The sequence below is a fragment of the Anolis sagrei genome, chromosome 7 (assembly GCF_037176765.1).
Source record: "Anolis sagrei isolate rAnoSag1 chromosome 7, rAnoSag1.mat, whole genome shotgun sequence".
NCBI lineage: Eukaryota > Metazoa > Chordata > Lepidosauria > Squamata > Dactyloidae > Anolis > Anolis sagrei.
The window spans coordinates 694,569-721,419 of record NC_090027.1 but is presented as its reverse complement, the minus strand read 5'-3'; the positions used below and the strand labels follow the sequence as shown (position 1 = coordinate 721,419).

Here is a 26,851-nt window from a genome sequence, read left to right as displayed (position 1 = left end):
CAACCTGGACACAGCATTTTATTATTGGAGAACACAGAAATGCTGGACCACTCTCACAACCACCATGTCAGACTACACAGAGAAGCCATTGAGATCCACAAGAAGCATGTGGACAGTTCCAACAGAAAGGAGGAAACCATGAAAAGGAACAAAATCTGGCTAACAGTATTAAAAAACTAAAATTACAACAGCACAACAACAGAGAGGAAACAAACAAGGACATCTAATCACCTCTCAACAAAAGTTTGCTCTAGGCAATGTCAGGCCATTATATGCTAATGAAGGTGGTCAGTTGAAACATTCACCCCTAGCTCCAGCAGACAAGAGTCCTTTGTCCCACCCTGGACATTATTCCACAGATATATAAACCCAATTTTCCTAGTTCCAACAGACCTCACTACCTCTCAGGATGCTTGCCATAGATGCAGGCGAAATGTCAGGAGAGAATGCCTCTAGAACATGGCCATATAGCCTGAAAAAACCTACAACAACCCTGTGAGTTATTAATTGTACTGCTTTGCTTGCTGTTTTGTTGTTTACTGATGTATTGTTGGGCTTGGCCTCATGTAAGCCACCCTGGGTCCCCTTGGGGAGGTGGTGGTGGGGTATAAATAAAGTATTATTATTATTATTATTATTATTATTATTATTATTATTTTAAAGGCAAACAATACAATAACATTTTCACTGCCAGCTCAAAAGTGGGCAACTGATTTTTCCTTTCCTCAAAAGCTTGTGGGAGATTGGGCTACGACTTCCAAATCCCCCCAAATGCCTTGGTAATTGAGAGATTTTGGAATCCGTAGTCCAAAAAAGCAACTTTAGATAAAGTTTTTTTGGGAGGGTATTATAGATTTCCTCATGGGTCCACTTTAATGCATAAATAATGTGTCTCCAAAGCCTGAGGCCGAAGGGCTTTTCTGTGTGAGCTTGGAACTTCCTGAATGCCAAACCCCTGACACTAAGCCCCATATGGTCCCTCCGCGGTGCTGCAGGTCTTGCTCTTGTCTTCTCCGGGCCTAGAAGAATTCTACCGCCATTGCTTGCAGTCCATTGATGATCCCAGTGACCAGAGGGAGATTCCTGAGCACCCAGCCAAGCAAATAAAGGTGAGCACCTCGAAAGTTGAGGAGTTGGGAGCATACCTGGATGCCAGCCTTAAAGGGGAGCAGAACTGTAAAGCCCAGATTCCTTAATTGATGGGGGGGGGGGCACGCGGGGATGCCTGGGCAACGTCTTCATGGAAGGTTTACGCAGCCACTCTTTTCTGCTTCTCAACAATCAATACAACTGGTGTTTATTGAAAAGACAGAACAGGATCTGCACACTATTGTTATCAGAACTGATGTTTTCTTATCAGTGCATCCTTTAAATAGGATCAGTACTCTAATCCGCACTCATGCCCCTTCTACACTGCCATATAATGCAGAATTTTATTTTGTCATGTCAGGAGCAACTTGAGAAACTGCAAGTCGCTTCTGGTGTGAGAGAATTGGCCGTCTGCAAGGACGTTGCCCAGGGGACGTTGCCTGGATGATTTGATGTTTTTACCATCCCTGTGGGAGGCTTCTCTCATGCCCCCTTTGCATGAGGAGCTGGAGCTGATAGAGGGAGCTCATCCGCGCTCTCCCCGGATTCGAACCTGCGACCTGTCGGTCTTCAGTCCTGCCGGCACAGGGGTTTAATAATAACAACAACAACAATAATGCAGATTATTAAAACTGACAAATAATCATTCCAAGACAAATCCTGTGGTAGATTTTCCTCAGTGATATCATACATTGGGAATGACTTGAAAGCACACAACAAAAGTAACACTATGTAACACCATTTTTGTTCCTGGGTCATAAATGCCATTTCCTAATTGGTTCTATCATAAAAAAAACATGGGAAAAGTTGGTTAAACTGTTGAAACTTTGTATTGTCGAAGGCTTTCATGGCTGGAATTACTGGATTGTTGTGAGTTTTCCAGGCTCTCTGGCCATGTTCCAGAATCATTCTCTCCTGACGTTTCACCCACATCTATGGCAGGCACCCCCAGAGGTTGTGAGGACCTCCCACCATAGCACGTTTTGCTCTAGTTTTTCAATGGATATCTGATAGAGTCTCAACCAATTCCGGGCTCTCTGGCCATGTTCCAGAAGCATTCTCTCCTGACGTTTCACCCACATCTATGGCAGGCACCCCCAGAGGTTGTGAGGACCTCCCACCATAGCACGTTTTGCTCTAGTTTTTCAATGGATATCTGATAGAGTCTCAACCAGTTCAACCTAGTTTGTGGCAGCCAAAATATAGCAACTACTTTCAAAGTAAGGACTGAAAAATCAAACAGGAAATAATACTTTCAAACCAGGAACAGATTTTTTTTTTAATATTTTGTTATATAGTGTAATTCAGGGATTTTCTGCAAAATGGTAAGATAAATGATAAGATGATGATGATGATGATGATGATGAATATGATTTATATCCTGCCTCCCCTTCCCAAAATGAAAGTACATTTCGCACCTTACAGTTCTGTTGGCCCACTTGATGTTATAATAAGTGGCTCATAAATCTAAACATGACATCAGTCGCTATGAGAGAATTGACCTTGGTTCCCAGCTCCACCTCCTCTCGACTCCTCTCTCTTATCTCCCACGTGTTTGTTTGGTTCCCACTCACAGTTTGCAGCTGCCTCCTCTTAGTTCCCATCACCTGGCTGAATAGTTAATGGATGCTGTATGCTGAAATAGCTTATAGTAATACCTTGCAATACCAAATCTATATAAATAAAAATGTAATGTTCGTTTGTGGGATTAACATACCGCATGTAATCGAGTATAAGCTGACCCGAATATAAGCCGAGGCACCTAATTTTACCACAAAAAACTGGGAAAATGGATTCACTCGAATATAAGCCGAGGGTGGGAAATGCAGCAGCTACTGGTCAATTTCAAAATAAAAATAGATACCAATAAAATTATATTATTGGTATCTATTTTTATTTAATATTTTATTTAATATTTTATTTATTTTTTATTTTATTTATTTAATATAATAATACAATAAAAATAAAATAATAGTTTATTTGTTTATTTAATATTTTATTTAATATTTAGGCATCAGTAGGTTAAATGCTTTTGAATATTTATATGAAACTGTAATTCAAGATAAGACTGTCCAACTTTGATTAAACCATTATTCTAACCTCCTTCAATGTAAATATGCTTACATGTCCACCAATAATAATAGAGTAAAATAATAATAATAATAATAATAATAGAGTAAAATAATGGAATGTAATAATAACAATACAGTAAAATAATAAATGTAACAATAACAATAATAAATAGAGTTAAATAATAAATGTAATAATAACAACAATAATAAAATTATAAATGTAATAATAATAATAACAACAAAGTAAAATAATAAATAACATTGACTCGAGTATAAGCCGGGGGAGACATTTTCAGCCTAAAAAAAGGACTGAAAAACTAGGCTTATACTCAAGTATATACAGGAACTCAAAAACCACTGGATGAGTTCACACCAAATTTGGACACAAGACACCTCTCAGGCCAACGAGTGACCATCACTCATAAAAACACTTTTAGAGCCAAAAAATAAAAAATACATTACAATGCATGTGCATAACCACATATACACACATATACACAAATACACACACACACATACACACACAAAACACACATACACAGACTGGGCCACAGCAACGCGTGGCAGAAGATGACTAGCATAATATATAATCTATATAAATAAAAAAGTAATGTTAGTTTGTGGGTTGAACATAACTCAAAAACCACTGGATGAATGGACACCAAATTTGGACACAAGACACCTCTCAGGCCAATAAGTGACCATCACTCATAAAAACACTGGAAAACACAGCAGAAGAGACTTAAAAAGCCAAAAAATAAAAAAAATACATTACAATACATGCACATAACCACATATACACACATATACACAAATACACACACACATATACACACACAAAACACACATACACAGACTGGGCCACAGCAACGCGTGGCAGAAGATGACTAGCATAATATATAATCTATATAAATAAAAAAGTAATGTTAGTTTGTGGGTTGAACATAACTCAAAAACCACTGGATGAATGGACACCAAATTTGGACACAAGACACCTCTCAGGCCAATAAGTGACCATCACTCATAAAAACACTGGAAAACACAGCAGAAGAGACTTAAAAAGCCAAAAAATAAAAAAAATACATTACAATACATGCACATAACCACATATACACACATATACACAAATACACAAATATATACACACACATCTATACATATTTACAAACACACGAAATACATATACACAGACTGGGCCACAGCAACGTGTGGCAGGGGACAGCTGGTCACATATATCCTGTTTCATTCCAAGCCTCTTCCTTCATTCACCCCACGATCTGAGTGTGTGACTCGATAGTGTGCTGAGGAGGCATGCATTTGTTGTTCTGTCCTCAGTTCTTGCTGGGAAAGAAAGCGGACGAAACGGTGCTGATCGGAGGGGAGTGGTCCCCTTCTCTGGATGGCCCCGACCCAGCAGCAGACTCCAAGGTCCTCATTCGCACGGCCATCCGTTGCACGAAGGCTCAGACTGGTTTGGACCTGACAGGCTGCACAAAATGGTAAGTGGTAAATGGTAATTTTTCTGTGTTTGTCTCCATTTCATTTATATGAGGTTTTTCTAGACACTATTTGTAAGGTGGTTTATGGGAGGGGGGGGGGTGCAGGAAACAGAGTTTATTTATTTATTTATTGATTTCAAATATTTCTACCCCGCCCTTCTCTACCCCCGAAGGGGGACTCAGGACAGCTTACAGCCAGCAACAATTCAATGCCCCACATATACAACAAATAAGCAACAGTTACATAGTAAGTCACAACATTGAAATTAGATTAAAAACCATTTAAATCAGTGTTTCTCGACCTGGGGGTCGGGACCCCTAGGGGGGTCCTGAGGGGGTGTCAAGAGGGGTCACCAAAGACCATCAGAAAACACAGTAAGTTCTGTTGGTCATGGGGGTTCTGTGTGGGAAGTTTGGTCCGATTCTATTGTTTATTATTTATTTATTTATTTATTTACTTTGCTTCTATACCGCTGTTCTCAGCCCGGAGGCGACTCACAGCGGTTCACAACACACAGGAAAACAGCAAAATTCAATGCACCAATGTAAAAACAGTTAACAACCTAATCTAATACACAGTTAATACACAATTACTATAATAACCATTCACTAGCGTCTCATCACTAAAAAACAAGATCCAGATTCGTCATCCATTGTTCCAGTCCTATGACATTACCATTCATTGCACTAATTCATTGTTGGTGGGGTTCAGAATGCTCTTTGATTGTAGGTGAACTATAAATCCCAGCAACTACAATTCCTAAATGTCAAGGTCTCTTTTTCCCAAACTCCACCAGTGTTCACATTTGGCCATATTGAGTATTTGTGCCAAGTTTGGTCCAGATCCATCATTGTTTGAGTCCTACATCTCTGGATGTAAGTGAACTACAACTCCCAACTCAAAGTCAATGCCCACCAAACCCTCCCAGTATTTTCTGTTGCTCGTGGGAGTTCTGTGTGCCAAGTTTGGTTCAGTTCCATTGTCGGTGGATACCAAAGTGCTCTTTGATTGAAGGTGAACTATAAATCCCAAATGACAAAATCAATCCCAGTATTCAAATGTGGTCAAGTGAATGAAAATACATCCTGTATATCAGATATTTACATGAGGATTCATAACAGGAGCAAAATTACAGATATGAAGGAGCAACAAAAATAATGTTATGGTTGGGGGTCAACACAACATATGAGGAACTGTATGAAGGGGTCGCGGCATTAGGAAGGTTGAGAACCACTGATTTAAATAGTACTAATTGAATGAGTTGGCATGTCAAGTCCACGCTCTGTGATCGACAACTTAATCAGAAGCCTGCTATCTGAATGCCAGTTCCCATATTCCACTACTATAGGGGTGGACAGCTGTTATGGGCTAATTACCCCCCCCCCCCCAATGCCAAAATGATCATATACATTAGAACAGCATCTTCATTGCAGGTGCTTCCATATATTTTAAGAGCCAGTAAATAGAAGGCAACATTTATTTATTTATTTATTTATTTATTTATTTATTTATTTCGAGTACTTCTACCCCGCCCTTCTCAACCCCCCCCCCCCCCCGGGGGGAGGGACTCAGGGCGGCTTACAAAAAGGCACAATTCGATGCCTACACAAGATATACATACATACAAAATAGCAATTAAAACAATTATCAAGTTAAAAATAATCGGTACATGACACAATCAGTAAAACTAATCTCATGCTCAGCGTTCAGAGTTCCATAATTCCATTCCATTTAGTCAATTCCTGTCCATCGTCAAAGGGCCTTTCTTTATTTGCCCAATTGTCCGAATGCCTGGTCCCAAATCCATGTTTTCAATTTTTTCCTAAAGGCAAGGAGGGATGTTGCTGATCTGATCTCCCCGGGGAGTGAATTCCACAGGTGAGGGGCCACCACCGAGAAGGCCCTGCTCCTCGTCCCCGCCAATCTCACTTGTGATAGAGGCAGAGTCGAGAGCAGGGCCTCCCCAGAAGATCTTAGACTCTGAGGTGGGACGTAGAGGGAGATCCGTTTGGACAGATACACTGGACAGATACGTCCACAGAACCATTCTCTTTTCATCAATGTCGTCTCCTGCTCTTTTTTCCTTATTCGTCCAGCAAGGCTGCAAGGGTCACCATCCTTCAAAGTCAACTGCCACTTCCAAGATTTAACTCTTAGCAATATCCCCTCAAAATGCACTTTAACATTGATTTAGGATTGCCTGCGCGCCCTCATCTTGCTTTGAAAACCCTATCCTAATTATACCCTATCTTGTTCATGCCCAGCATTATTTTTTTAAATTTTAAATTATTACATTTGGCCCGGCCATAGGTTTTTACATGCTTGTATGTTATTGTTCATTGTTATTGTTTATATTTGTTTTGAGATTTATTTTACTGTTTTGTATTTATTATTTTCTTACTGCCTTCATTTTATTGATGTGCTGTGGGCTTGGCCTCATGTAAGCCACACCGAGTCCTTTGGGGAGATGGTAACGGGGTACAAATGAAGTATTATTGGCTACCAATTTGCTACCGGGCACAATTCAAAGTGCTGGCGTTGGCCTATAAAGCCCTGAACAGTTCTGGCCTAAGTTACCTATCCGAACGCATCTCCGCCTACGAACCCACTAGGACTTTAAGATCTTCTGGGGAGGCCCTGCTCTCGATCCCGCCTGCAACTCAGGCACGGTTGGCGGGGATGAGGAACAGGGCCTTCTCAGTGGTGGCCCCTTGACTGAGGAACATTAGATCGGCTCCCTCATTAATGGCATTTCGGAAGAAAGTGAAAACCTGGTTATTTGAACAGGCGTTTGAATAGGCAGTGCAATGAATTATAATGAATTACAGGAAATCGGAACTACGGATGACGAGCTTGGATTATGATTTTAGTTATGAGACGCTAATGAGTTGTTTATTGATGTTTATTGATGTTAATTGCTTAGTGTATTATTGTGTCAATTGTTTTTACATGGTTTGTATGATGCTAGCATTGAATTGTTGCTGCTGTTTGTTGTTAACCGCTCTGAGTCGCCTAAGGGCTGAGAAGAGCAGTATACAAAAAAAGTAAATGCATAAATAATGAATAAATTATTATTAACTACCTCAAGAGCTCCCACAGAAGTTTCTTCCCAAGGATTATTTATTTATTTATTTAGAGCTTTTATAACCCAGTCTTCTCGACCTCTGAAGAGGGACTCAGGCCGGCTAATAGCAGAAAATTCAACACAAATGTAGTAAACATAAAAGCATCATAATACATTAATACAAAAATACATTAAAATACAGATCATACAATTACAAAAGGCAGGTCGTCAGAGTAAAATCACAAATTCATCACCATCCGCCAGTGTGGGCAGCTGTTATTGACTCAGTCATCATTCTGCAAATGCTATCTTCCAAAGCCAAGATTTTACCAGCTTTCTGAAAGTCAGGAGGGAAGAAGCAGATCTACTCTCCAATGGGAGAGAGTTCCAGAGCCGAGGGGCCACCACTGAGAAGGCCCTGTCCCTCGTCCCCACCAGATGCAATTGCGAAGGTGGTGGGACCGAGAGCAGGGCCCCTCCAGAAGATCTTAACAACCTTCATAGGGGAGAATCCGTTCGGATTTGTTCATATAACCTAGTTTGGAAGGGGAAACCGGCCTCTCTCCATTAGTTTCCATAAAAACTCTCCACAGGTTAATCAACACAAGAGCTTGGTAGTTCCAGTCTGGACCATTAAGAGTGGTTCTGAATACAGGGTTTCGAAGTTGGTTCTAGACCTTTCCTTGCTTCATGGTTCACCCATCCAAATTGTGACATGCCAACCTATGAGTCATGTAGATGTGTTTATAGACATTTTGGAATCTGTGGCATAGCAGGTGTTCTTCAAGTTTTGTAAAAAGAAAAAAAAAGTTATTTATTTACTGTGTCAGAAGCAAATTGAGGGTACAGTTGAAATCAGTTAAATAAAGAACTGGGCATTGTGCTAAATGTCCTTTGACCAGAAGCTGGCCACTTGGAGGGCCTCTGGTTAGCTCTGCATCTCGTGGTGCTAGAGCGCAGCCCGTCCAGCGCGTTCCAGGTCACCCACTCTTCTGCATGCCCAGGAGGGAGTTTGTCTCAGTCAAATATCGAGGTGCTGAGTTTTAGCCTGTCGTGTTTGGACTCTCACTTTTGCTGAGGTGTTCCTGCGAGTGTCTCTGTGGATCTAAGAGCCGTAGCAAACTAGGATTTTGCGAGAGCAAACTAAGCCAGCACGAGCGATGCTCCGCCTCTTTCTCCGCCTATTTTCCTTTGCTAGGGCAGCGTTGCGAGCATACGCTCGTGCCGCAGCAAACTACAGGAAGCTTGCGCTCGAGCTTGCTCCGAAGCCCCGCCTATTTTTCCCCCGAGGCTGCTCTCTCTCTTGCTAGCGTGCCTGTTTTCCATTGCAGAGGGCAGGGATGCGAGCGTACGCTCACAGTTGAATTCTGCCAACTGCGAGAGTACACTCGCATCGCTTCCCTAGCAAGGGAAAACAGGCACACTAGCGAGAGAGAGAGCAGCCTCAGGGAAAAAAAGGCGGGGCTTCGGAGCAAGCCCGAGCACAAGCTCGCTCTTGCTTCCAGTAGTTTGCTACGGCTCTTAGGAAGCAGGTCCTTGATTATTTGCATGCTGGGTGATATCGATCAGAGGATGGGCTGAAGATGCCAATGCCTTGGTCCTTTCCTGCCACTGTTTGCTTGATAGTCAAGCAGTGCTTCTTGTAAGCCAGGGCACAGTCCAGAGCGACGCCCAGGTATTTGGGTGTGCTGCAATGCTCCAGTCAGATTCCTTATTTATTTATTTATTTGCAACATTTATATGCCGCGGCTTACAAGGTGTGTGTGTGTAAATAATAATAATAATAATAATAATAATAATAATAATAATAATAATATTCCTTTATTTATAACCCACTACCATCTCCCGAGGGAGCCCCCGGTGGCGCAGTGGGTTAAAGCACTGAGCTGCTGAGCTTGTTGACCGAAAGGTCGCAGGTTCAATTCCGGGGAGTGGCGTGAACTTCCACTGTCAGCCCTAGCTTCTGCCAACCTAGCAGTTCGAAAACATGCAAATATGAGTAGATCAATAGGTACCACTCCAGCGGGAAGGTAACGGCGCTCCGTGCAGTCATGCTGGCCACATGACCTTGGAGGTGTCTACGGACAACGCTGGCTCTTCGGCTTAGAAATGGAGATGAGCACCACACCCTAGAGTCAGACATGACTGGATTTAATGTCAGGGGACTACCTTTACCCTTACCATCTCCCGAAGGAGTTGGTGCGGCATACAAGAGGCCGAGACCCAATACATCAATAAACAACACAACAACAATACATCAATAAATAACTCAAGCAATAGACATTAAACAGCACGACGGAATTTAAAATCAGTGTCAGGGCCAGTTGTAATGGATTAAAAAATTTAAAAACTGGGCATGAATGGGTGAAATGGATAGGTATTTTTTGGAGAAGATAGGGCGTGCAGACAATCCTAGATTTCTAGTAAAGTACATTTGGGACAAAGTGCTTTGGGCTTTCCTATTCTGGGAAGGCACACTGGAACAGCGTGAACATACATACACACACACACACATACAATATATTATATCATGAGTACAGTACAATATCAGCACTATACATCACTATATTGTACTATACAATTATATTGTGATATTTTTAGTAATATTACATGTAATATAAAATATATAATTATAATATCATATTATTATTAATATACTGTATGATGATGCAGTTTTGAAATTTTAATTATTTTTTTAAAAAAATGAAACAATTGAGGGAAAGCAGGAAACATTTATAGCTTTACTCTTTCTTTGGCTGCCACTGAAAGTGTACTACTAGGTATTTCAGCAAAGGAGAACGAAGCAGGATGAGAAGACTGCCTCTAAAACACACCCTGAAAGATAGATCACTTGGGCCAACCTTGGCCCTCCCTCCAGGGAGTTGAGGGTTCTGGACCTCAAATCCCAACTTGGGCTTCAACTCCCAATTGTGGGAGTTGAAGTCCAAAACAACTGGAGGGAGGGCCAAAGCTGGCCTACGCCTGATCCAGATCTAGGTACAGTCAAACACTCACACCAGCCTTTTCCTTCCCAGGACATCCTCAGAGTTCAGGATGCTTATCTGTTCTTAAGGCGAAAAGCACACTTAGAAGGATTAGGAATCAGCTGTTTTTCCCTGTCATAGGCAGTCAGAGCATCTAAGGCTTCGGAGGGCTTTCGTTCAAACTTTTCAAAGTTCCCTGCTTGAGCGGTGATGGCACTATCGTCAGCATAGATGAAACCCTCTGTCCCTTCTGGCAGTGGCTGATCATTTGTGTCAATGTTAAACATTGATGGAGCAAGCATGTTCTTCTGTTTCCACCATCTGCTTCTCTGGCCCTGGAACTCAACAAAAAAGTTCCTGTCTTGTAGCAGATTTTCTATGAAGTGGGTGAGGTGGTAGTCCTTTGTGATACTACAAATTTTTCTCAGGAGAAGGTGATGATTTACAGTATTATATGCTGCTGACAGGTCTCTGAAGACAGCTCCTGTGATCTGCTGCCTTTCAAAGCCATCTTCTATGTACTGAGTCAGGTTCAGCACTTGCGATGTGCAGCTTCTGCCTTTCCTGAAGCCAGCTTGCTGTGGGATCAGACAGGGGTCTATTTTTCCATAATTGTATGCAAAATAAGTCTCTCCAGAACTTTGTAAAAGATGGGAAACAGGGTGAAATCATGAATCATAGCCTGCCATGTTGGGAAAAGCTGGATGAATGAGTGCAGACCCCCAAATCCTCAGCATAAAACAACATCCAAGGTCCACAGGAGAGGGGATGCTTTTATTGGCCAATCAAAATGCATAAAACATGTAAGGAAATCAAGTCATTTTGACCACTAGGTGGCTGTGTTTGGCTACCGGAATCACGTTTGCAAGCGGGTTTGAAGTTCATGAAAAGCATGCCAGGCATGTTTGGAAAGGCATTTGTCAGAACCCAAGAAGGAGAGGGATTGAAATATCAGTGGCTTCTTCACTGATCCAGAGGGGAAAATGGGAGAGAGAGCTGCTTAGAAACCTTCCCTTGCTAGTACTTTACAGAATTTAAGTGGAAATTGGGAAACTACAACTCCCCCAATCCCACAGCAGTGGGCGATGACAATTAAAGTGGTATCAGACTGCATCAGTTCTACTCTCTAGATGGGGTCAAAGTGTCTTCACTCTACATTGGAAGAGCTTGTGGACAGAGTAGAACCGTGATGGTGAACCTATGACATTTGACGCGCATGGCTATTTTTGATGACACGCGGCCACATGCATACAGAGAAGTACACCGTATAAGAGCCCATCTAATTCCATCCTTAAATTTGTAAAAGGCTCTACAAATTTAACATCTGCACGTTTGAGCCTTGTTCACTCCATAACTCAGCATGGAATATACATTTTTTTCTAATTTAAACTATAAATATTGCAAAATTATGGGGTGTTTTTTTCTCGCAGTTGACACCCCACCCAAGATATGCTCAGGTTTTTGGCCAATTTTGACACCCCAAGGTCAAAAGGTTGTCCATCACTGGAGGAGAAGATGCTGAGAACATGGAGATGGGTTTCCAAGTGGCCCAGTCTGCCCAGGATGAGCATCTTGCTGAATTTTGGGGATTTGTTTCCAACCAAGCGTTGTATGTTTCTGGCCCCTTGGAGCTCCAGCGGGTGCTTTTGCCTGTGTGGCTTCCTGGGAGCCCGCAAAGGCTTCATCAATTCAGAAGCCCAGCAAATCTGGAGTAAGGAAACAAGCTGGAACTTGGAGCACATGGGTTTGGTTGGTAGCAGCATGGCTATATATAGACTCCTTGCACTGGGTAACCATGGAAACTGGTCTTATTTTGCTTAAACCTGGCAGCACATGTGACATGTTTGGGAAGCAACAGATGAGGGGAGAGGGGAGCTTCTGGGCCCCTGATGCTCGCCGCCACTTGTGGAACGGAGCCGTACTTGGGGAGCGTGTGTTCCCGAGAAACCTGCTCCTTCTGTTCTGTAGCGCTGGCTGAAGCCAAATTGGTGCAGTGAGACTTACAAAGGCCCAAAGGTCATGAGTATAGAGCCAGGCTTGTGCTCACTGGTTGTGCGCTTCCGCAGATGGAACTGGGGATGGGCCAAGCTTGGGACTGGCCATCTTTTGGGCCAACTGCCTGCCATCTTGGCTGGAGAGGAAACCTTTTCCAATAGAGCTAGGTTGGCCCTAACTGTTGCATCCCAGATCAAGAAACGAGATCATAAGATTAAATCCACCACACTGGACTGTAGGAAAAACAATCCTTGTTTATTGATGAAAACTTGGTTACAAAAGAAAGTTAAATGCAAAGTCAAAAGGCCACCATAGAAACACAGCAGTCAGGAAAATCTCTGAACTTGAGCAAAATTCCAAAAACCACAAGACAAGAACCAGGAACCTGTTAGCCTCTCGCTAACCATGTACTTGAAAACTAGAAGCCTCTGGGATTACCGGCCATGGAACACAGGAATTCTGCCAAGGCACAGCCACAGTCCCAAACGTTGCTTGATCTAAGGAGGCACCCGGCAGGCGGCCCATTAAACCAAAGAAACTATTCCTTGAAACGCCCCTTGACTTTGAAGCCTGAGCCTGTCTCTCCTGCAATCTATTTGACCTTCGTAGGAACTGTGAATCACTCCTGTCTCTTGTTATCTGTTCCCTCATTAAAAAACCCAGGTGGAGAGCTATCACGGCTGGATTCCAAAACATTTTCATCCGGCTGTTCAGTTTCGCTTTCCCCGCATCAACACCAGTTTCCACATTGTCAGGGAAAACTACATGCTCAGTGGCTTGCTCAGTTGGAAATACTATCAGAGAATCAGGTTCACACAGATCAGGCTGAACCCCAACACTAACAATGTTCAGGGAAACTTGCCAAGGATGCATAACCAGACTCCTAACGCATGTGAGGGCCAGAAATGTGTTTCCGTATACGTTGAGAATCCTCTTGAAGAGTGGTTCTCAACCTTCCTCATGCCGAGACCCCTTAACACAGTTCCTCAGGTTGTGATGGCCCCCAACCATAACATTACTTTTGCTGCTTCTTCATAATTGTCATTTTGCTGCTGTTTTGAATCATCACGTAAACATCTGATATGCAAGATGTACTTTCATTCACTGGACCAAATTTGGTCCATCTCTGAGGCCAATTCTAAGTGCTGGTTTTGACCCATAAATATCTATACAGTTCTGGTCCAGCTTACTTGTCCGAACCCATCCACCTTTATGTCCCATCTCATAATCTAAGATCATCTGAGGATGCCCTGCTCTCGCTCCCGTCAACAGCACAAATGCGTCTGGGGATGAGAGACAGGGCCTTCTCAGCAGTGGCCCCCCGCCTATGGAACACACTCCCAAATGAGGTAAGATCTGCTCCCTCCCTCCTGGCTTTTAGGAAAAAAATAATAATAATGGTTCTGGGACCAGGCCTTTGGACAGTAGATGTCTCTAGCATTTCAGAGGGACAGTGACTGGAACGGCAATTCGACTGACCAGACTGTTTTATTATTTTAATGCTTGTTGATATATTTCTTTAATTGTGGTTTTACTATTGTAATTGTTTGTATTGGCATCGTATCGGTGCCCAACGTAAGGCATTGAATCTTGCCATTATTTATGTGTAAACCGCTTTGAGTCTCCCCCAGGGTGAGAAAGGCGGGATAGAAATATTGTAAATAAACAAACAAACAAGGCACAATTTATTTATTTATTTAAATCTTTTATGTCCCGATCTTTGCAACCTCCATACGTAGAGGGACTCAGACCGGCTTGCAGCAAGGATTCAATGCTAATTGTACAATCTAAAAACATCATAATAATGAGTTAAAATACATATTGCTTAAAATTACAAATAAGCCAAATCACCAAGATAAAATCATGTCCAACTCAGTCCGTATGTGTGGTTGATAACTTTGATAACCCAACACGCCCAAATTTAAATACTGGTGGGGTTGGGGAGGGGATTGATTCTGTCATTTGGGAGTAGTAGTTGCTGGTATTTATAGTTCCAAATCAAAGAGCATTCTGAACTCCACCAATGATGGAATTGAGCCAAACTTGGCACACAGAACTCCCATGACCAACAGAAAATACTGGTAGGGTTAGGTGGGCATTGACCTTTAGGAGTTGTAGTTCACCTACATCCAGAGAGTACTATGAAGCCAAACACCAATGGATCTTGGCACACAACCCTGGCACACATGCCTGATATGCTGGAATTTGCTTACTGGAGGGGTTTGGGAGGAACTGACCTTTTTAGGCATTTGCATTTCACCCACTGATGATGGACCTGAACCAAACTTGGCGCACAGAACCCCCGTGACTACTCGACCTACTGGAGGGGTTTGAGGCAACTGACTCACCATAGTGGGAGTTGTAGTTTACCCTATAGCCAGAGAACACACTGAACCCCACCAGTGATGCATCTGCAGCAAACTTGCCCAACATAACAAACTTTTGATGGAGTCTTTGGGGGTTAACCTGGCATGATGTAAATTGTAGTTCGCCCGCAACCTCATGTATTTTGTACAATTTAAAAATTGACTTTTTCAAATTACGCTAAGCAATGCTGGGTATCCAATCTAGTAAAAATATATATATTATAAAAATGGGATTTTGACCTGCATCAATAGGAGCCTAGTGTCTAGGTCCAGGGAAGTCATGCTCCCCATGCTCTATTCCGCCTTGGTTAGACCACACCTGGAATATTGTGTCCAATTCTGGGCACCACAATTGAAGGGAGATGTTGACACACTGTAATGTGTCCAGAGAAAGAGGGCGACTCAAATTATCAAGGGTCTGAGCCACTCCTCAAGCCCTATGAGGAGTGGCTTAAAGAGCTGGGTATGTTTACCCTGAAGAAGAGAAGGCTGAGAGGAGATACGATGAGAGCCATGGATAAATATGTGAGAGGAAGCCACAGGGAGGAGGAGGAGGGAGCAAGCTTGTTTTCTGCTTCCTTGGAGACTAGGATGCAATGGGACAATGGCTTCAAACTACAAGAGAGGAGATTCCACCTGAACACGAAGAAGAACCGATATTGTATATTGTGTATTGTGTATGCTGTTTTTTATGGTTTTAAACTGAATATTGTTGTTTGTTGTACTGTTGTAAACCGCGTTGAGTCGCCAATTTAGGCTGAGAAACGGCGGTATACAAGCACAGTAATAATAATAATAAATAACTTCCTGACTGTGAGAGCCGTTCAGCAGTGGAACTCTCTGCCCCGGAGGCTCCTTCTTTGGAAGCTTTGAAACAGAGGCTGGATGGCCATCTGTCAGGGGTGCTTTGAATGCAATATTCCTACTTCTTGGCAGAATGGGGTTGGACTGGATGATGGCCCAGGAGGTCTCTTCCTACTTAGGATTCTAGGATTCTATGAACAGATGAAAAAATAGCTGTTCATATAGTCTGTTCCTCAACTCAAGCAGAACCCTGGTGGGTTTGCACTTCTAAATGCTAGAACTGCAAAATGTAAACAGTCCTCCTTTTGGAAGGGCCACATTCACTGCCGGATTCTCTCTCCAATCCTTGTGCAACAGGCTCCGGTTTGCTGAGTTCAGATACCTGCGTGAAGGCAACCCATCTCATCAGGAGCAGACCGTGGTCTTCCTGCCGGATGTCTGGAGCTGCATGCCATCTCTGGAGGAATGGGAGGCTTCATGCAAACAGAAAGCAGAGAAAACGCCCCCTCCTCCTGCCCCACCACAAGAAGAGGCAGCAGGGATGGTAAGAGCAGGAGAGAATTGGAAAGCTACTTTCCGGTCAGCAGAGAAGGCTCAGCGGATTCTGGCAACCTGCTATATAATACCTAGAATGAGTCGAGTTAAGGGATACTTGGTTCTGTCTTATGCCAGCTTTTTGGGGTCATTGCATCACTGTAGGTGGATCACTTGGAAATGTTATTCCGCTTCGCTTCAAGATTGAAATGATTCATTAGTCTTTGCTTATGAGTATGTTGGACCCCCCCAGTGGTGCAGCGGGTTAAACCGCTGAGCTTCTGAACTTGCTGACTGAAAGGTCGACGGTTCAAATCCGGGGAACGGGGTGAGCTCCTGCTGTTAATAATAATAATAATAATAATAATCTTTATTTCTACCCCGCCACCATCTCCCCGATGGGGACTCGGAGCGGCTTACATGGGGCCAAGCTCGGACAGCATAATACAGCAATAAAATCAAAACATATACAACAGACAACAACAACATTATCCAAATGACATTAAAATAATAAATAAAATAAAATAATAGTAATAATAAAATAAAAATAAAATAAACATTCCAATAGACACAATCACGATAGAGATGACAATGGGCGGGCCACATATTCCGAATAAATAAACAATTAACAGACTGATGAGATAAAATAGGAGCAGGGAGTTTAAATGGAACTCATAAAACACACAGAGTTGTGGGACAGAACATCCTATTTGGAGGGCACGAACTCCATTAGCCGAAAACGTTGAGGGGGTATAAAATATCATGCTGTGCACCTACTCGCTAAAGGCGTAGCGGAAAAGCCAGGTTTTGAGGTCCTTTTTAAATGTTTCCAGTGAAGGGGCTTTCCTGATCTCCCCAGGTAAAGAGTTCCAGGTAAAGAGTTGTTAGGCCCAGTTTCCGCCAGCCTAGCAGTTTGAAAACATGCAAATGTGAGTAGATCAATAGGCACCGCTCAGGCAGGAAGTAAATGACGCTCCATGCAGTCATGCTGGCCACATAACCTAGGAGGCACATAACCTCTAGTGACAACGCCAGCTCTTCGGGTTAGAAATGGAGATGAACACCACCCCCTAGAGTCAGACACTACTAGACTTAACGTCAAGGGGAAACCGTTCCCTTTATGAGTATGTACTGTTGGGTGAGTGGGCTTAATAACAAAAGACCTTCCGCATAAATGCACAGCAGAATAACTTAGCAGCAGTATCCAAAAGTAATGAAAAGAACAAAAACACACAGACCAATCTTGTCTCTTCCATAGGAGGCTTTTCTCTGTAGTAAAATAATCTGGTTACACTATTTACAAGAACAAGGTTTCCATAACACAAATACAGTTCTTTATACTTCCTTCTTTGCTTCCACGCTGGGCTTCTTTCTCATGCAGATAAACAGCTTCTAGCTTTGCTCTCACAGAGGCTCCATTCACACCAAATTTACACAGGAGCTTCACACCGTAGTTTTACGCACAGCAGCCTTCACACTGGAGCTTCACAAATCATGGCCTTCAATCTAGGGCTTCTGTCACCGAAGCTTCTCACTCCATTCCTCCTCACACTGAGGCCTTCTCATACTGAGGTCTACTCACCCACAGAGAAACTTCTCATAGAGAGGCCTCTCTCACTCTCAGGGCTGCTAAGCTACAGGCACACCTGCTTATATTGAACTGCAGCTTTTGCAGCGTCATTTTATCAGTTTATCACTTCTACTGCTTGACTCATATTTTTGTAATTAAAAATGGAGTTAATTTTTAATATTTCTGACATGTCCTTCTTCTCAGGTAGAGATGGCTTCTCTTGTTGTTGTGTATTTTCAAGTTGTTATTTGTGGTAACACCAAGGAGATTGTTGTTGTGTTTCCTTGGCATGGTTTATTCGAGGAGGGTTGCCCTTGCTGACCTCTGAGGTTGAGAGAGTATGACTTACAGGAAGTCACCCAGTGGGTTTCCATGGCTGAGCCGGGATTCAAACTGTGGTCTAGGGTTGCAGTCCACTTTGGCAGGAAAAACGAAATGCAAAGAGACAGAATGGGGGACGATGCCTGGCTCGAGAGCAGTACGTGTGAAAAAGATCTTGGAGTCCTCGTGGACAACAAGTTAAACATGAGCCAGGAATGTGATGTGGCGGCAAAAAAAGCCAATGGGATTTTGGCCTCAGGCATCAATAGGAGCCTAGTGTCTAGATCTAAGGAAGTAATGCTACCCCTCTATTCTGCTTTGGTTAGACCACACCTGGAATATTGTGTCCAATTCTGGGCACCACAATTCAAGAGAGATATTGACAAGCTGGAATGTGTCCAAAGGAGGGCGACTCAAATGATCAAGGGTCTGGAGAACAAGCCCTATGAGGAGCGGCTTAAGGAGCTGGGCATGTTTAGCCTGAAGAAGAGAAGGCTGAGAGGAGATATGATAGCCACGTATAAATACGTGAGAGGAAGCCACAGGGAAGAGGAGGGAGCAAGCTTCCTTTCTGCTTCCCTGGAGACTAGGACGCAATGGAACAATGGCTTCAAACTACAAGAGAGGAGATTCCATCTGAACATGAGGAAGGACTTCCTGACTGTGAGAGCTGTTCAGCAGTGGAACTCTCTGCCCTGGAGTGTGGTGGAGGCTCCTTCTTTGGAAGCTTTGAAACAGAGGCTGGATGTCCATCTGTCGGGGGTGCTTTGAATGCAATATTCCTGCTTCTCGGCAGAGTGGGGTTGGACTGGATGATGGCCCAGGAGGTCTCTTCCAACTCTAGGATTCTATGTGAGAGTTGTTCAGCAGTGGAACTCTCTGTCCCGGAGTGTGGTGGAGGCTCCTTCTTTGGAGGCTAGATGGCCATCTGTCGGGGGTGCTTTGAATGCAATATTCCTGCTTCTCGGCAGAGTGGGGTTGGACTGGATGATGGCCCAGGAGATGTCTCTTCCAACTCTGTGATTCTATGATCCAGCGCCCAAACCGCTGCACCGCCCTGACTTACTCTGCTTCTCTTGGTGCGTGCTGAAGTGGTTATGTTCCTTCCTAGGAAGAAGAGGCTGAGCGGTCTTCTGAAACTGGTCTCGAGCAGGAGATGGAAACCAGTGAACAGGAAGCAGAGGCAGCGGAACCTGCTCCGGAGCCAGGTGTTGAGAGCGCCTCCTCCCCTCCCCTCGAGCCTGCCATCATTGCAACCCCACAGCCAGCACTGCCGGGGGGCCAGCCCAGCTGCGCCAACCTCTCCCTTTGCACCTTGCTGGAGTACAGGAGGCAGCGGGAGAAGCTCTCCTTCGAGGTAGGCCGCCTCGGTCTGGTAGACTTCCAAGGTGCACCTCTTCTTTCCCCTTTTCCTGCCCCCTTCGCTCTTTCTAACTTTCAAGTAACTGAGAGATGGCTTACTGCCTTCTTAACGGTCTCAGAAGAGTTATCTTTACTGTGGGAGTTTCATAAAATAAGTGGAAATTACCTGAATTAGTTTAGGAGAGTTTAGGTCAGGGGCTCTCAACCTTCCTAATGCCGCGACCCCTGAATACAGTTTATATCGGGATATAAAAGTTTTAAATAAATCAATAATTCCTCCTGTGGTGGTGGCCCCCAACCATCACATTATTTTCGTTGCTGCTTCACAACTGATTTTGCTCCTGTTATGAGTTGTCATGTAAATATCCAATATGCAGGATATATTTTTATTCACTGGACCACATTGGGCACAAATACCCGATACGCCCAAATTTGAATACAGGTCAGGTTGGGGGGATTGATTTTGTCATTTGGGAGTTGTAACTGCTGGGATTTCTAGTTCACCTACAATCAAAGGGCGTTCTGAACTCCGCCAACGATGGAATTGAACCAAACTTGGCACACAGAACTCCCATGACCAACAGAAAATATCAGAAGGGTTTGGTGGGCATTGACCTTGAGTTTGGGAGTTGTAGTTCACCTTCATCCAGAGGGCAATGGGGACTCAAACGATGGATCTGGACCAAACTTGGCACCGATACTCAATATGCCCAATTGTGAAAAACAGTGGAGTTTGGAGAAAATAGACCTTAACATTTGGGAGTTATAATTGCTGGGAGTTATAGTTCACCTACAATCAAAGAGCATTCTGAACACCACCACTGATAGAATTGAGCCAAATTTCCCACAGAGAATCCCCATGCCTTGAAGGGACTCGCTGGTGCAAGCCTCCCTCCAACCACACACACTCTCCCACACCTGCACATGCGCGCCACGCTGCCATGTGCTGAGCACACTTGCTCTTCCTTTCCCACTTGGAGTCTCAGAAAGAGCCCTCCCCTTGGCTAAGAGGCCAGCCAATCACAGTGGAGGAGGGCTTTTGGTGGGAGGATTTGCTGGCTGTTTCCGAAAAGAAAGAGAAGGACAGGCGGAGAGATCTTCAGCCTTCTCTGTGAAGGGGGTTCCTAAGAGCATCAGAAATGTATGTTTTCTCATCGTGGTCAACTGTGAATTGCACATATGGTAGTTTCTGCACCTGAATGTCTTTGGTGTCCCTCCTGAAACCTCTCATGACGCCCTCCCCCCAGGGGTCCTGACCCTCCCAGGTTAAGAAACGCTGATGGAGGTGAAGCAGCCGCTAATTAAAATACAGGCAAGAGGAATGAGTTTGCATTGGGCAGGGGAGTCCCAGCATAGCATAGAGGAGGCTGTATGGAGATGGCCCCATCATTGTGGTTTTTGCCCTTAGGAAGGTTGTAATGTGTTAGATGTGAGCACTCTGTGCTTCTGGCATGTCGTTTTGCAAGTGACGTGGGCATCTTTCCTTACCTTTTGGTCACTTGTCCCTTTGTGTCCCCTCTCCGCCCTGAGGTGGCCGTGGTGGCCGAGTTCTTCCAGGAGATGCTGCAACGGGATTTTGGCTACAAGCTCTACCGTGCGTTGGTAGCCCTGCCGGAGAAGGAGGAGCCACTGGAGGCCAAGAATCCCGAGGCCGAGAAAGCGGCGGAGGCCGAGAAGGAAGGAGAAAGCGAAGCCAGAGAAGACCCTCTGGAGAAACCCGAGTCCGAGGAAGCAGCAGAGAGCGACCAGAAGGAAGCTCAGGTGACTCTCCTTCCTGGACATGAGCGTGGCCACCTGGCCTCCGTCCTCTTCTAGATTGCATGGCCTGCGCATGCTCCTACTGACATGGTTTTCACTCCCATAGAAAGAGGAGGAGGCTGCGGATGCTGAGAAGAAGCCGGTGGGTCAGGACGGGCCGAATGTGGCCAAGGAGGAGAAAGCTGGCGGGAAGGCGAAATCGGAGCCCAAGGATTCCACCGAGGACCTCTGTGAACTGAGCCTCGAGGATGACCTGCTGCTGCTCAGAGAAGACGAGGAGGAGGATTTCGGTTGGTGCTCTGGGGAATGCAGCCAGAGTTGTGGGGAGTTGTGGGGAGGAGATGCGATGCACAGAGAGGCTTTACTTAACGGCAGCTAAATCCAAATTGGGAAAGTCAGGGTTTCTGGGTTCCTTTCCCTGCTACTTTCTGTTCTCAGACATGCCAAAGCTGTTTTCCCATTGTGGTCAACTGTGAATCGCACATATGGTAGTTTCTGCGCCTGAGCAGACAGCTTCGGAACCTTCTAGATCAGTGGTTCTTAACCTGGGGTCCCCAGATGTTTTTGGCCTACAACTCCCAGAAATCCCAGCTAGTTTACCAGCTGTTAGGATTTCTGGGAGTTGGAGGCCAAAAACATCTGGGGGACCCCAGGTTGAGAACCACTGATCTCGATAGATTTGTAAACTTTGGTGGTTGGCCCCGCCCACTCTCCCCTTGTGAGTATCAGTAGCAGGTGGGCGGGCCACCGCCTCAGTTCTTTTGATCCGCCACTTTGGCAGCAGCAAAGAACCTTCACTTCTGTGACTAGCTTAATTGGCCTCCCTGATTAGATTGACTGGATTCGGATTGTCTCCTTGGTGTTTATGGCAGCTAATTCTGCATTTACACGCCGTGCTTCATGCTCAGCTGATTATTCAGACAATGATGGCGACTCGCCTTGTCTTCTTTTCTTGGGGGAGGGACATTTGTCCCAATCGTGTTCTATGTATGGCGTTTACGCCAATATTGAGGAAAAATTGGTTTTCCTGCTTGAAGGTGGCCTTGTTTGAGTGGGCGCCGCTACTCCCTCCGGGGGGGAAGGACTTACCAATAATGGCCGCGGGCTCCCAAGCGCCTTTGGCGCGAAAGTAAAAGGCCAAGAGGGCTAAGACTCATGGATGCCTGTGTGGGGGCAACAGCACACTGGAGCCTTCTGAGGGGGCTGGAGCCTTTCTGCCTCGACGTAACCGGTGGTAGCTCCTCCTCTGGGGCAGGGAAATGGTTCCCCACGCCTGACTTTGCTAGAAGCATGGCCCTCTCTCTTGATTGAGCCCCAACCGCCACATGATATCTTGGCGGGGGCCATGAGCCGCTGGCTAATCCTCCAATGCTGGCTCTTCAGCGCCGTCTCTCCCGGGCCAGATGGACGGCGTCTCTGGAGCTGGTGGTGAGAGGCTGCCGTTCTCAGCTCAGGAACTTGCTGATGGAGCCAGCAGTATTGACAAAGAGGGAAGCTGGGCTTATTTCTGCCAAGAGACCTACTCTGGGAGCAGAAGAGCCCACTCAGGCCCACTCTGCTCCCAAGCCAGTGCCCCTGCTCCTTAAGCGCCATGGATTCCTCGAGCCCTTGCCAGGCCAGGGGTTGCATCCATGTTTGGGTTGGCTCTCCATTGCCCATTTCTGCGCTGCTTCGTTAACTGTTTGCAGGCTGGCCTTTCACGTAGCGTGTGCTGCCTTCCTTGCCCACAGGTGTCAAACTGGAAGATGCCGAAGTGAGATCGGTCGCATCCAATCAGTCCGAAATGGAGTTCTCCTCACTTCACGATGTGGTTAGTGACTTTGGATTCTTGGATTTGTTTGTTTATGGTCCATTTCAGTCTTTTAGTGTTGGCAGCCCTCAACGCTTGTTGAGTATTTATTTCTGTTAGGCTGTTTAAATGCCTGGAGAACAAGCCCTATGAGGAGCGGTTTAAAGAGCTGGGCAGAAGAGAAGGCTGAGAGGAAACATGATTTATTTATCGTGTCAGTATCAACCAGACAGTATCAACCAGGAGACATGATGAGGGCTTGTTTCTTCAGCATGGTTACTGTAAAATCCACACCTGTGCTATTTCCCTGCGCCCACAGGTGTGAATTTCACAGTTGGCCATTGGAAGAAAGATGGTTACAGGTAAGCAAACTTACTTTCTTTAGCATGGTCACTGTGTAATCCACACGTGTGGTCACTATGAAATCCACACCTATGGACGCCGGGAAATACCACCTGTGTAAATTTCACAGTTGACCACTCGAAGAAACATGGTTACTGGTAAGCAACCTTTCTTTTCTGCTGCCCTGGAGACTAGGAAGTGGAGCAATGGCTTCAAACTACAGGAAAGAAAGGAGATTCCACTTGACATGAGGAAGAACTTCCTGATTGTGAGAAGAGCTGTTCAGCAGTGGAACTCTCTGCCCCAGAGTGTGATGGAGGCTTCTTCTTTGGATCTTCTTCATTAAGGGAGCTGAACTCTGCAATCTGATCCTTCTTAATACCTAGTGTGAACATCAGCTCCTATTTATTTATGTTACATAGTAGTTCCACTGGCTGCCAGTCTGCGGCTGTGCTGGCTTCAGGCTATAAAGCCCTGAATGGCGGTTCCGGCCCAGCTTACCTGTCCGAACGTATATCCCTCTGTGAACCATCTCGGAGGCTAAGATCATCCAGGGAAGCCCTTCTCTCAGTCCCACCTCCTTCGCAGGTGCGATTGGTGGGGCTGAGAGACAGGGCCTTCTCAGTGGTGGCTCTTCGTCTATGGAACTCCCAATGCAATTAGATCAGCAACCCTCCCTTTTGGCCTTCAGGAAAAAAGTGAAAACATGGCTGTGGGACCAAGCAATACAAGGAACGAACAGGGATTATGCGCAATTGAGATTTGATATTGGAATGGCCTTGGATTATGATTTTTGGATTTATGTGATTTTAATGTTTATCCTAATATGTTTTTAACCTCACGTTTTAATGTCTAAGTGTTACTACGTTTTTATGATGTAATTGATCCAGTAGTTATATGTTGTTGTTGTTTCATGTTTGGTTTTTCGTATGTATGTTAGACATTGAATTTTGCCGTGAATATGTTGGAAACGGCTTTGAGTAAATAAATAAGCAAGCTCTTCCTATGAAACCTTGCTGAGGGGTCCTGAGAGATTCTGCTGAATAGATGGGAAGTTGGTGAGACATGAGGGCACAACATGGAACCTGGGGATCAGGCGTCTCCAGTTTGGGTGTTCCTACATGTTCAGAGTTCTTATTGTCTGCCCTTCGGGATGTGCGCATCCGTGTCGCCAACAGCAGAAGGGAACGAGGTAGCCTGTGGGTGGAAGAGAGGGAGTGCCTTGGCAATTTGAGCAGCCCTCTTTCTTTCCCCCTTTTTATCCTCCCTCCCCAAGTCCAGAGGGCTGGACCCAAGCGCCGTGTTACCGCTGGATGCCCTCCTTGCCTTCGTTTATTTTGACCTGAACGGCTGCGGTTACCTGCATCGGAAGGATATAGAGAAGATCCTTCTCACCTTGGGTCTGCACCTCTGCAAAGAGCAGGTGAGTGTCGGCCCAATAGATTATATTATTATTATTATTATTATTATTATTTGAAGTCTTTGGGGCATTTTCTGTGGGCACGGAGCGCACTAGGATTTGTTTGCCACTGATGGAGGGGGGGTGTCTCGTCTGGGGACAGGTGAAGCGCATGGTGAACCGAGTGGCGACGCAGTTCGTGTGCCGTTACCGCAGCCTCCGCTACAGCCGGCAAGAAGGGGCCGAGTCAGGCCCCAACGAGGAGCCTTTAGGTGGGTACGAAAAGGGCGGGGGGGGGGGGAGTGCTTTATGGATGGCATGGTCTGGCTCCTCTCTCTTTTCTTCCATTTTGAGTTGTGCATGCTTCCACTCCTGCTAGAGTTCCAGGGCTCCTTTTCCTTTCCTATATGCCTTTGTCTGTTCACTAGCTGTTGTAACAAGAAGAGCTTGGGTCCTCTGGTGAGACTCAGAGCAGTTTGTACCCATTGCACCTATTTTGAGAAGTCGGTTTTGTTTGAGGGCATTAGAGCTCTTTGCGGGGCAGGAAAGAGTGGGATATGACACTCCTGTTAGGGAAAGCTGCTCGAAAATTGGGGGCACAGCAGCTTAAACCACTGAGCTGCCGAACTGCCTGACCAAAAGGTCAGCAATTCAAACCTGTGGAGCAAGATAAACTCTTGCTGTTAGGCCCAGCTCCTGCCAACCTAGCAGTTCGAAAACATGCAAACATGAGATCAATTGGTACTGCTTCAGTGGTAAGGTGATGGTGCACCATGATGCTGGCCACATGACCTTGGAGGCCTCTACGGACAACTCCGGCTCTTTGGATTGGAAACGGAGAGGAGCACCAACCCCCAGAGTCAGACACGACTGAACTCAACTTTACCTACCCTAAAATTAGCAGAGCATCCAAAAACAAACAGGATACAACAGTTGAGCATTCATCCCATTAGTGAGCAGAGCGTGAATTGCCGTGTGATGTGGCTGTAAAGAATTCAGAGCATAGGAGGCAAACATGCAGAGTCCAATCTTTAAAAAATCAAAAGCTTTGGGTTGCTGTGAGTTTTCTGGGCTGTATGGCCATTTTTCCAGAATGACCTGGCATTTCGCCCACATTTGTGGCAGGCATCCTCAGAGGTTGTGAACTATGTTGGAAATTAAGCAAGTGGGGTTTATATATCTGTGGGAGGTCCCGGGTGGGAGAAAGAACTCTTGTCTGCTGGAGGCAAGTGTGAATGTTGCAATTAATCACCTTGGTTAGCATTGCAAAGCCTTGCAGCTTCAAGGCCTGGCTGCTTCCTGCCTGGGGGAATCCTCTGTTGGGAGGTGTTAGCTCGCCCTGATTGTTTCATGTTTGGAATTCCTGTTTTCAAAGTGTTGTTCTTGATTTGCTGTCCTAATTTTAGAGTTTTTTAAAACACTGGTCACCAGATTTTGGTCATTTACATGGTTTCCTCCTTTCTGTTGAAATCGACCGCATGCTTCTTGTGGATTTCAGTGGTATTTTTAAAATCTCTAAAATCAGGACAGTATGAAAGAGGGACACTTTCCCTATTCCCAGTCTCAGTGTTTCAAAGCCAACTGGAGCACCGGTTGCCTCCTCCTTGCAGGGAACCTCCCGCTGCTGCCTCCTCCTTCCTCTTCTGCAACCGCCGCTCCGACCAAATCCGTCTCAGGATCTCAGTCTGGCGACCTGGTCGTGCACAACGGCGCCGTCCTCAACGTGGGCAAACTGCTAGAGAAGGCCGAGCAGACGGAAAGCAGCCGCCTCTACCTGGAGACCAAAATCCACACACTGGAACTCAAACTGGGTGAGCTGCGCATATTTGCCCCAACAACGTGCACCAACGTAGTAGAATGTTTTGAGTCCCTGGAGATGATTTCAAAGCCAACTGGAGCAAC

The 26,851-nt window shown here is 45.1% G+C and overlaps 1 protein-coding gene across 1 annotated transcript in view; it reads left to right on the top strand.

The window, feature by feature from the left end:
- The window catches only part of CCAR2 (cell cycle and apoptosis regulator 2), a 59,699-nt gene that overhangs the window by 26,018 nt on the left and 6,830 nt on the right, over positions 1-26,851 (top strand). The window contains exons 10-19 of the mRNA XM_060786933.2: positions 996-1,109; positions 4,497-4,660; positions 16,232-16,418; positions 19,411-19,656; positions 21,192-21,422; positions 21,526-21,709; positions 23,150-23,229; positions 24,827-24,973; positions 25,113-25,221; positions 26,560-26,760. Coding sequence (XP_060642916.2) covers positions 996-1,109; positions 4,497-4,660; positions 16,232-16,418; positions 19,411-19,656; positions 21,192-21,422; positions 21,526-21,709; positions 23,150-23,229; positions 24,827-24,973; positions 25,113-25,221; positions 26,560-26,760 — 1,663 coding nt within the window. The remainder of the gene's footprint in view (positions 1-995; positions 1,110-4,496; positions 4,661-16,231; positions 16,419-19,410; positions 19,657-21,191; positions 21,423-21,525; positions 21,710-23,149; positions 23,230-24,826; positions 24,974-25,112; positions 25,222-26,559; positions 26,761-26,851) is intronic.